An 11,410-nucleotide genomic window follows, 5' to 3' on the forward strand; every position below is an offset into this window, starting at 1 on the left:
AATATGGATCGTATCGGAAATATAAATATTATCCAAGTCGTAGATGTTGCCGGAATCGGAAATGTTGTCAGAATCGGAAATATTGCCGGAAACGGAAATATTGTGAGAATCGGAAATATTTTCGGAATCGGAAAATAATTCCGGAAACGAAAATATTAAATATTTGTTCGAAACGGAAATTAATTCCGGAATCGGAAATATTAAATATTGTTCGTATTGGAAATGAATTCAGGAATCGGAAATTTAATCGGAAGCGTATCGTACGAATAAGCTTCGGACGAGGCCTGCCGGACGAAGGCCCAGCACGAAGCCAGGCCATCGCCCAGCAAGCAAAGACGCGCGCCAACGCCCAGCCCAAGGCAGCGCCAGGCCCACCGCAAGGCAGGCCCAGCACGCCAAGGCAAGGCTGCCCAGTGTGGGCTGCGTGGGCCGAGAGCACGCGTGCGGGCGCCCTCGTGGCTCCGTGCATGTATGTGTTTGTGTCCATGCACAATTCCTAAATCTATTAGGATTTGGTGTATGATTAAATTCCTATTCCTATTAGGATTATTTAATTAAATAGAGTCCTTGTAGGATTCTAAGTTTAATTAAATCGTATCCTACTAGGATTCCAATTCCCTTTCCAAACCTCTATAAATAAGGGCCTAGGGTCATAATTTATGTACATGGAATTGAAGTATTCAAAGGGTAAGTTTTTGAAAGAAAAATCAGCCATACACTTGCAAACACAATAGCCGAAATTCCTAGTAACCTTAAGGGCGATTCTAGTTGGTCTAACTTGAGGCGGATTTGGACGTACTGTGGACTATCTACGGAGGGACGACATTTGGAGTCCCAAAGACTTGTTCTTGTTCGGTTCGGGCGCAGCTAGGGAGGGCACGCTACAAAGTGTATGCTCCTAAATTATGTTAAATGATTATGTGTAAATAATATGTTTCCTGGCATTAAGGTTTTTCCGCATGATTTATGTTTTGTCATATGTATCATAACCTAACATCCTCATGTTGCTGCTCTCCTCGCGCCGCTTCTCTCTTCGGCTCTCCTCGCGCCGCTTCTCTCTTCGGCTCTCCTCGCGGTGCGGCTTCATCAGATCTATTTATTTTGGTTTTAGATCTAGCTATTTTATTGGATTTTCTTGATGATTGAGGTTATTGTTTGTGTATTTATGTGATTTCAAGGGGTTAGAATTGTTTTTTGGGTGACTTGGATGGTTTCCGGCGAGTTTAGATCATGTTTTTGGGGGTGGTTGGGGTGAATTTCGAGGGTAGGGTGGTTGTTTTCGTTGCGGGTAAGGTGGTGTTGGTGGTGGTTGGATGATTTCTGCGGGGAGTAGGGTGATTTCGGTGGTGGTTGGGTGATTCCGGTGAGAAGTAGGGTGGTTTCGGTGGTGGTTGGGTGATTCCGGTGGGTAGTAGGGTGGTGGTTGGGTGGGCTTAGTGTGGTTGAGTTGGTTTGTTGGGGCGGCGTGGGTGGTTGGAGCGGTGGGTCAGGTGGTGTTTTGGTGGAGGTATTGGTCAAAGATGGTCAAAGTGGTAGTTAAGTTGGTTGGATGAAGAAGAGTTTGTGGGTTAACATGATTCCTTGGGGTAGGGTGAAGAATCAGAGTAGATGGAAATTGGGGAATCGCAAGGGTAAAGGAAATGATTGAATTGGTCTATCAAACAACAACAAAGGGAATTAAGGTAGTTGATTGCCTTTCACTTTGTTAAAACCCCCAACCAAACGCCCCTAATATGACATAGACAATAAGTTCTTTAAATAATTTTCAAAAAATACAAAGGTAATTATTGAAATGTGTAATGTGAGACCACCTCTATTACATAATAGGTGACTAATAGTCAACCCATCAAAGTGATCATTTTCCAATGTCATTTCTGATAGAAACACAAAAGCCACCTCTGCCTAAATTAGTTGATATATCCATTTTTTGTGATATATATGGTCTTAATTCTTAAAAATAATAGGCAAGTCAAAATCATGATCAATTAAACTAATTAGACCAAGCCAGCTTGTTTAACATTATAAGGCAATGTTTATCGCAAATTCAATGAAATAACTTCTAATAACCCTACTACATTAATTATTGATTACGATTATATTCCCTCAAATATAAATTATTTATTTATGATAAGAACATCTATACAGAGTAATATATTAAAAAAACACTTTATAACATGTGAAGTTGAAATCTTGCAATCTTAACTAGCTATTAGATAAAAAAAAAATTGTTCGTGTAACTTGAAACATTCGAAGTATATTCTATTTATATACTGTATTTTTTATATAATACACACTATAACCTCTTTTACATAATCTTTTTTTTTTTTTTTAGGATTTTGTTCTCCACCTAGATTGTCGATAATACTCTTATTTAAATTTAAATTATTAAAAAAAGCATTAATAAAATGTTGAAAACGTTGAAAATATCCGCACGCATCGCGTACATATAATACTAGTATTATATACTTTCTCCGATTTTTAGTACTCGCAATGTTTGGATTTTTTACACTATTTACATATTCTACTTTGACTATTATTGGTGATTTACAAGTAACAAAAAATATAGTCATGTAAGATCTTGTTAGATTCGTCCCAATGTGAACTTCCAAAATATCATTTTTTTTTTCTAATTTTTGCTTAAAAGAAAATTAAATATATTAATAATTAAGATTGTGTATTGACATGCATAAAAATGACAAAAATTGTAAATAAAAATAAACAGAGGAAATATATGATATTCAAAGCAGTAACTTTAGAAAAAGTTCGGGACGGCCACAGAGTCAGAGACTAGTTTGTAAATTAAAATAGGGCAAGAACCTTGCGTCTCATACTTTCTCAAGTTACATACTTTGGCGCGCCTACTTATGTATTACACTAAATTCGTCATTCTTAGTTCTTACACCTCTCTAAATAAATCTCTAAAACACCCATTTTCTATTATTAAAAACCAAACTTCAAAAATTAGCACACAAAAACCATGGATAAACCACCTACTACTACTCATTCTAATAGGAACAATGATGAATTTTCAAAACTTCAATCTCTTTTCACCAAAAACAATCTTCCTAAAAGATCAATTTTCTCTTCAAATTTATGTTTCCCAACCTCGATTTTCGCCATCGTTCTTCTTCTCATTCTTGGTTACAATTCCTTTACAATTTTCTATTTCATACCTGTTTTTTCCATGGAAAATGATAAAGAAACAGAGAATAATAATAATAACATTAATTTGCCAAATTCACAATTATCCTCTTTAGATACTAATTTTCCAACAAATGAAGAGAATTTCCCTATGTTTTCAACGAAAACCCAATTCAAATCTTCCCACAAATTCACCCCTTTAAATCCTCGAACAATGAGGAAAGTGAGACAAGTGATCAAACCCCCTTCATTAGTAGAGCAGCCTACTCATCCTGATCATCAGTCAAGAACATTTTCGAAGCGAGTGAGGCAGTTTTTCAACGACAATTCGTGCAAGTTTCGAGTTTTTATGACATGGATTTCGTCGATCAAGTCATTCGGAGATCGCGAAAAGTTCACCATTGAAAGCCTCTTCAAGTTCCACCCAGAAGCTTGTTTGCTCATAGTTTCAAATTCACTGGACTCAAACAGGGGAACCCAGATTTTAGAACCCTTTTCAAGGTTGAATTACACAGTAATGGCGGTTTCTCCTGATTTTAAGTTCATCTTCAAGAATACAATGGCTTCTTTTTGGTATTATCAGTTGGAGAAAGGTAATGTTGAGCCAGGAGAAATCTCATTAGGCCAAAATCTTTCGAATTTGCTTAGACTTGCTCTGCTTTATAAGTATGGTGGGGTGTATATGGACACTGATTTCATCGTTTTGAAGAGATTAGACACCTTGAGGAATGTAATCGGAGCTCAAACCGTCGATTCGAAGACGAAAAATTGGAGTAGATTGAACAATGCTTTGATGATATTTGATAAGAAACACCCTCTTTTGATCAAGTTCATTGTGGAATTTGCACTCACTTTCAACGGTAACAAGTGGGGGCATAATGGTCCTTACCTTGTGTCTAGGGTTGTGGAGAGGGTTACCAATAGAAGCAAGGAAGGTGGTGTAAGTGATTTTACGATTTTGCCCCCATCCGCGTTTTATGTCGTGAGCTGGTCTAAGATCGGTAACCTGTTTAAAAAACCTGTAGACAAACGTCATTTGAAATGGGTGGATGATAAGATTGACAAGATTGAAAGGGATAGTTATGCTATTCATTTGTGGAATAGGCAAAGTAAAGAGATTAAGGTCGAAGATGGGAGTATAATTAGTCATTTTATGAAAAGTTGTTGTATTTTTTGTACTTTGTCAAGAACAACCTCCTAGTTAGGAAATGTTACAAATTAACAAAGATGTAATGTTTAGATGTGATATACTTGTATCAATAATATGTTGATCATGCAATTGTATTCAATGAATATAATATGGTAAGCTTTCAAATGATATGATGAAAAGTTTCATGATTCATCTAACCATAAGTCATGCCATTTTGTAACTTCTGTCATTTAAGTCCTTGTAACTTAAGTATTACTTGTAATTTTACGGCATGCACGTACTACGTAGTTTTTATCTCATGTAATAAACACATACGGAAGTATATCAAGTAAAGTTTAGTCTAGTAGAAAAGTTTTCATCTTCTAACCTAGGGGTTGAAGTTTCAATTCCTGTTATGAGGTGCTTAGGGAAGGATTTCTCCCTATTTTTTCTCCCTCCTTTCAAAGTATTTAGCTCGCTAATTTGAGTCGGGATAGAGGTACCACCACAATAAGGACGGTTTTTCATCTTATCTTAAAAAAAATTAACATATATATACTACGTGTATATGTATAGTATATTTAAATAGGTGGCATGTCAATTGCAACAATGGTTTCAATTCATTTTGTTCTTTGTTTTTGTCGGACATGATTGATTCGAGTATAAAATTAATTTGGATTTAATAAACACGGGAAGACTTGACATAAGAGTTTGACAACAAATTAATAATGCTTAGCACGCTAAATCGCTAATCCTACTTGAGAGACTATTGTTTCCAACTACCCCTTCATTTCTCGATCAGTAAGTCACAATCATTTAATTACTCCGTACAATGCTAATTACGTTGGATAACAAAAATTATATAAACTAATTAAGGTATGGACACGTATCGTTTCGTTCTACAACCAAAGAACACCACTTTTTTTTATAGATAAGGTAAAAATATACAATTAGGAGCAGTGGCGTACCAAGATTTAAAAATAGGATGTGCAGAATTGTAGTACATAGCAAAATTTTATAAATTAAATAAAATATATATTTATGAATAGCAAAAATTTGATTAAAGCAAACATGCATAGTTCATTATTTAGAATTTTAATGCAACATCCTACACATTTAGAAACTCTGTTGTATAGATTTTAATTGTGTAAAGACAAGTAAAGAAAAAGTTTAGCAAAAACGCGTTTCCATCTATTGGAACCTCTGAGACACATGATAGTAGTGACTATCTTTGGGGATAATAATTACTAGTTGTATTGACTGCCAGATTGATATTTCGGCTTTTAAAGTTTTTTATTTTTGTTTTATTTTTATTTTTAAGTAGGGTTACCCTACTTACACTTTAGATCCGCCTCTATTTAGGAGGCTTTTCGAAGGTACACCTAATCTATCACTTTGAAAAATCGAGAGGAGTTGCGGGTTATTACAAATATTGATGTATATAGCTCAATTTACATTAGTTATCCAATCTGCAGCTCCATTTCCTTCGCGGTCGATGTGTCTGATTTTCCTGTTTGAAGTTTTGGAGAAATAGATAAATGTCAGTGATGATGTTCTAGATTTTTCATGGAGTACTCCAAACACATTCCAGACATCTAATGTTTTTGGATTTTCCGTGGAGGAAATATGTTTTTCCCTTCTTTATGAATAATGTTACATTGGGTACGATATACTCTGTAGTAAGAAACCAAAAATGTGATTTTGCAAGAGAAAGAAGGTTAATTTTGTTTATAAGTTAATTACGTAGTGTGTGGAAAAAAGATGGTGCATGGTAACAACTCAACATCTTATTAATTTCAAAGTAACGTCTTATATAAATGTAGCCATTAATAAAGACATGTATAGAGTAAATTGATGGAGACGTACAGCAGCTTAAATTAATGAAAGATTATCCTAAACTCAAGAATATTATCAATTAATCATTTCAGTACCGGCGGCTGCGCCACCCATGACGAAATCAAAGCGTATATTAGTTGCTAATGTAAATAATACAAAAAAAATACTTCACATTTAATACATTAATACGTATTACGTACTCCCTCCGTCCCGGAATACTCGACCCGGTTTGACCGGCACAGAGTTTAAGGACCTTGAATTGACTTATTTAATTTAATAGGTAGTATTTGATAGTGGGGTATTATTTTAATGTAGTTAGTGGAAGGTGGGTTAAGAGGTGGGGTTGGGGAGAGTAGGGGTTGAATTTTTAATTATTTTTTGTATGGAGTAAGGGGTAGGTGGGTTAATAGGGGTAGAGTGAGAAATAATATAATATTGTTAGAATATTTCTATTTTTAGAAACAGGTCAAGTATTAAGGGACGGCCCGATAAGGAAAACAGGTCAAGTATTCCGGGACGGAGGAAGTACTCCATAATGCGGAGTATACATGCGTCTCAAAAAAATAAATTGGAATACATTAATACAAATTTAACATAAAAACAAGTCAACTATGTATTTATGCTTTTGTTAGAGTGCATGATAGGTTACGGGTTCGAATATCCTCTCATTTTTGTTATTCGTAATTTCCAATTGACTCATCCAGATCCAAAATGATTTTGTTTGTTGTAGCGTGGGCATTTATGTTCTGACTTCGCTGACGGGTCTAAGATATGATATGAAAAGTGCGAAGTGCAAAAATGTTAAAATATAGGGTTTTTGAGAGCAAAAGGTCGGATTATTTCAAATATGTTTGAATCTCCGTCGTACTATTGATTATTTCTTTTGTTCTTTTTTAAATGACACAATTATTTAGGCACGTTTTCCAATGCATGATGTCAAACGTTGATATCTCTAACTATGTATAAGAAAAATTTATAAAAAGTTGATATTTAAAAAATATTTATTGAGACGAATCTAATAAGACCCTACACTACTATGTTTTTTCTTAAATATAAATCACAAAGTGAAGTCAAATGGGCTTGTGTGAATAGTGTCATAAACTCAATCTTTTTTCCGCACTACATATTTTATCCAACAAAATCAAGAATTCCGTTTATCATAGAAAGAATGTATGATACATGAAATTAATTCTCTAATTCTCTTTGGACGAAACCACATCAAACCATCTCACATTACACCCACCAATAAAAACGTTTTACACCAGACCAAACACTCCCTTAATGAAGCACCCTCCCTTATTTTGCCATGTTTAACAGCAAGACTATGTAGTCCCCTGCTTCCTGTTTATGCTTTAGACTATGTAGCCACTGCAAGCAAATGTTCGTCTCTGATATGGAGCGAAAAACTATGCTCCATTCGGTTCTTTTGGCACAAGACTCGCGGTATCTGCAAGCTCCATTTCACTTGATTGTAGGAGTATATCTTCATCAAACATAACCTCAATCTCTTCCAAAGATTTCCCTCTTGTTTCAGGTACACACTTATACACAAATACAACAGACAATACTGATATCACAGCAAATACAAAGAAAGTTCCAGCCACTGTGATTGCATGGGAAACTGTAAGAAATGACATCGAGATTAGGCCACTGCTAACCCTACTTCCAACAGCCCCAAGACCCGATGCCTGAGCTCGAAGTCTAAGAGGGAAAATCTCCGAACTCAAAACCCAACAAACTGGCCCAATCCCTACAGAAAAGAAGGCCACATTTGCACAAACAAACAATATAGCTAGTTTTATACCAATTGGTTCATGCCCTAGTAAGGCTAAGCTTAGCCCGAGCCCAACCAAACAAATTGTCATTCCAATTGTGCTCACATAAAGCAAAGGCTTTCTCCCTAGATGATCAATGAGAAAGATAGCAATTAAGATTGAAAAAGTTTTTGTGAATCCAACTGCTACTGTGGCTGCAAGAAGCTCTGTGTTGCTGCTTATTCCAGCATCTTTGAATATTGTCGGGCTGTAATATACAACAGCATCAATACCTGTTATCTGCTGGAAAATCTGAATTCCACACCCAGCAATTAACATCTTCTTCACAGATGGAGTTGGATGTAAGAGCTCCTGCCAAACTGCCTTTGGTTCGTACTTATCAGCATTGTTGGTGGTACCTGCAGCTTGCTGTATATCTGCTAATTTCTCTTCAACTTCCCTTTCATTATCAATAGTTTTCTGAAGAACAACCTTTGCTTCGTCAATACGGTTTTGCATTACCAGCCATCTAGGAGATTCAGGGATGATGAAGAGTGCACCACCGATGAAAATAGAAGGTAGAATCCCAACACCAAGCATGATTCTCCAGTTTATATGAGCAGGTAATCCCGAAAATACATAATTCGAGATGTAACCCAAAAGAATCCCAAAGTTTATAGAGATTTCAGGAAAGGATGTTAAGCACCCTCTTGTAATTGCTGGTGCTATCTCAGCTATATAGACAGGAGCTATCATGATACCAAACCCAATTCCTACCCCGGCAAAAAGCCTTCCTGTAAGTAATACCCCAAAATTTGGTGCTAATGCCATTATAGCTGCCCCTACTTGAAAAATTGCAGCTGCTAATGCCATTGTCCATTTCCTACCTATAGTGTCAGAGGTTTTTCCACCAGCTAAACTGCCTAATAATGAGATTATGCTTAGGATTCCGATGAGGACTTCTATTTGAACATCTGATATTTTCAAGTCCTCTTTAATGAATATTACTGCCCCACTCATCACCCCAACATCTGAAAACAATGACAGTATTAGGCAAACTTCTAGATTGGGCATAAGTGCATAACAAAAAGGGTTAAAATTGCACCAGTTCTTACTGAAACTGAAGTAATATTATGATTGTCTTATCAATAACACTCTAACATAGATAAACCTTTAAGAGCTACTCCAGCTACATATCTAACAGTTACGCGAAGAACACCATGTGAAAAGAGGTACTGCAATATCCTTGTTTTTCCCACTTCCTCGTTTCTTACTAGTGCAAGTAGATCAATCTATACCGTGTTAGATATCCAACTTGTTAGCTAATTCGAACTTCCTCTACCCATATCTAAACCTTGCTCTCTTGATAGTACCTTATTCTTATTATTTATTAGATCAGATCAGATCAGATCAGACCAGACCACGAAAATTCAGACAAAATTCGGGTAGAAAAAGCAAAAAAACACTCGTATATAAGATCCAGACCAGACCAACCACACTAGAAACTAGAAAAATCATACCATACCACGTGAATAGAACCAATCCTAGTCTTATTGCAAAACAAATTTACGAATAAATGTACATTAGTATCTGGATATTATACATGACATCTCCCAATAAATGTCAGAAAGAAAGACTACTAATTGACAGAAAACAATCAAGCAGTAACATTCTGCATCCAAGACAAATACTCATCACCTTCCTGAATAATAGGTCACAATTAACCAAAGATCATTCAATGAATTCGGGTTGAAATTATCACAATTATCCTTCTTTATGCAAATGATCTTTCTTGAAGTTACATTATTAAGGGTAATATACTAAAATGGACAAGATATCATGTTGTAAGTCTTGTAAACTTATTTATTGCATTATAATTTTCGGCCAATCCAAATAGAAATGCGTAATTTTCGGCCAATCCAAATAGAAATGCAGTATATTATTTAGAAACGGAGGGAATAGTAAACTCGAAACAATATAAAATTTATAAATGCAGGAGTTGAATATATATTTATCAAATTGGAAGAAAATTGAAAATTACCATAACCAAGGAGCACAGAATTGAGAGAGGCAAAAACAGCAGAAGCCATAACAAATTTCCTGGTACTGCTTTTCCTGAGAATTTGTGCCTCGTATTCTGAAATCTCATCTAATTCTTCTCTTAAATCTGGCGAATCCATTCTCCTATATTTATTCTTCTTGTTAGTTCTATTCAATCCCACCTTCTCCAACCCATTTTCTTCAATTCCCATCTTCAGCTCTCTCAAAAAATTCAATAAAAATTGTGGAGTTATTACAAAAATCAATGTAATTTCTTCGAATTCGACTCAAAAACAGATATCTCGGCGAAAAAAGATATATAAATGTGTTTGAATTGAATTTGTTTGCTGGAAATTTCAGTCTGAATGAGAAAATTCAGACAAAAACCACAAATTCAGAAAATTTAGGAACTTCAACTTTTCTATTTATTTTTTACTGACAAAAAATAATTACGACGAGAGTATTTTTGGAAAGAAATCGCGCGCTTCATTTTCTGATGCGCCAGCAGAGCAGACTGTATGATTTGGGTACTGAATTAGAGTTGAATCAGATGCTGCCACGTTACAGATTATTCTTGATTGGATTTTGTGTTTGGTGTTAATGGACTGTTTTGCCCTAGTCCGATGACGTGGCGTGTTGTAAGTGGTGAGGTGTATGGTATGTTTGTGTGCTGGGGATGCAGTGTAGCTTAGCCCGAAGGTTAGGATATCGCTTTTATTGAGTTGATGGCGTCAGGGCCGGCTCCAACAATTTGGTGGCCCTGTGCTAACTTTAAAATCGAAGCCCCTATGAGGCCCCTAATTCTTTTTTCAAAACACAATTAACCGAACATATTAATATTGCATTACAGGTTTACAAACAACATGTACAGGATTACACTTTCAATCTCACAAAAATTTATAAATCAAACAACAATTACATAAAATCATTAAAAGAACAAATGTAAGATGGACATAACTTGAATTAAAAATCATTAAAAGTAAAAATGTTACATAGACATAACTTGGATGTTGATTGAACGCTCGTCAAACCCCAAAAATACAGATGAACTTGAGATCTTGAACCCGTTTTCTCCCTTTGGAAAAATCGAAATTAGGGGTATTTGATACTTGACAGATCTTGCATTCCGATGGTTCAACACCTTAGTTTTAGGTTGTTGTTTAAGAAAAAAGAATTAAATTGACTGATAGATTTGAAGGAGAAGATGGAAAGTATTTTTCCATAATTGTAGAAAAATAGGGGAAGAACGCATAAATTCAGTTAATTAGAGTGTTTTAGGAGAGAAAATCAAGAGAATTAATTTTTGGGAAATCAAATTATGGGGAAGAGAGAGAAATTGAAGAGGTTTGCTTTGCTTGTTCCAATAATAATACAAGTTACGGTGAAGAAGAAGCACACGTTTAGTTTTCTTTATTTTTTTTTAAGTTTTAATTTCCAGCAAATTTTATGTTTTGGGCCCAAAAAATTGGGGGCCCTGTTCTATAGCACCGGCTGGACCTCCTAATAGCCG

General features: G+C 35.5%; 2 protein-coding genes across 2 annotated transcripts; one reads left to right on the forward strand and one right to left on the reverse strand.

The window, feature by feature from the left end:
- Positions 1-2,845: 2,845 nt before the first annotated feature.
- LOC110786576 (uncharacterized protein At4g19900) lies at positions 2,846-4,470 on the forward strand. The gene has a single exon (XM_021991130.2). The coding sequence runs from the start codon at positions 2,978-2,980 to the stop codon at positions 4,340-4,342; it is 1,365 nt and encodes a 454-aa protein (XP_021846822.1). The 5' UTR covers positions 2,846-2,977; the 3' UTR covers positions 4,343-4,470.
- A 2,762-nt stretch (positions 4,471-7,232) lies between these two features.
- On the reverse strand, positions 7,233-11,410 carry LOC110786580 (probable polyol transporter 4). Its single transcript, XM_021991133.2, has 2 exons — positions 9,902-11,410; positions 7,233-8,891 (listed from the first exon to the last, which is right to left on the reverse strand). Exons 1-2 carry the CDS (start codon positions 10,110-10,112, stop codon positions 7,513-7,515), a joined length of 1,590 nt encoding a protein of 529 aa, XP_021846825.1. The 5' UTR covers positions 10,113-11,410; the 3' UTR covers positions 7,233-7,512.

The sequence above is a fragment of the Spinacia oleracea genome, chromosome 6 (assembly GCF_020520425.1).
Source record: "Spinacia oleracea cultivar Varoflay chromosome 6, BTI_SOV_V1, whole genome shotgun sequence".
Classification (NCBI taxonomy): Eukaryota; Viridiplantae; Streptophyta; class Magnoliopsida; order Caryophyllales; family Amaranthaceae; genus Spinacia; species Spinacia oleracea.

Coding starts and splice junctions, on each gene's coding strand:
- LOC110786576 (XM_021991130.2), top strand. CDS start 2,978: ATGGATAAACCACCTACTACTACTCATTCTAATAGGAACAATGATGAA.
- LOC110786580 (XM_021991133.2), bottom strand. CDS start 10,112: ATGGGAATTGAAGAAAATGGGTTGGAGAAGGTGGGATTGAATAGAACT. Junction 8,892..9,901: donor TTCTGTGCTCCTTGGTTATG/GTAATTTTCAAT, acceptor CATTGTTTTCAG/ATGTTGGGGTGATGAGTGGG.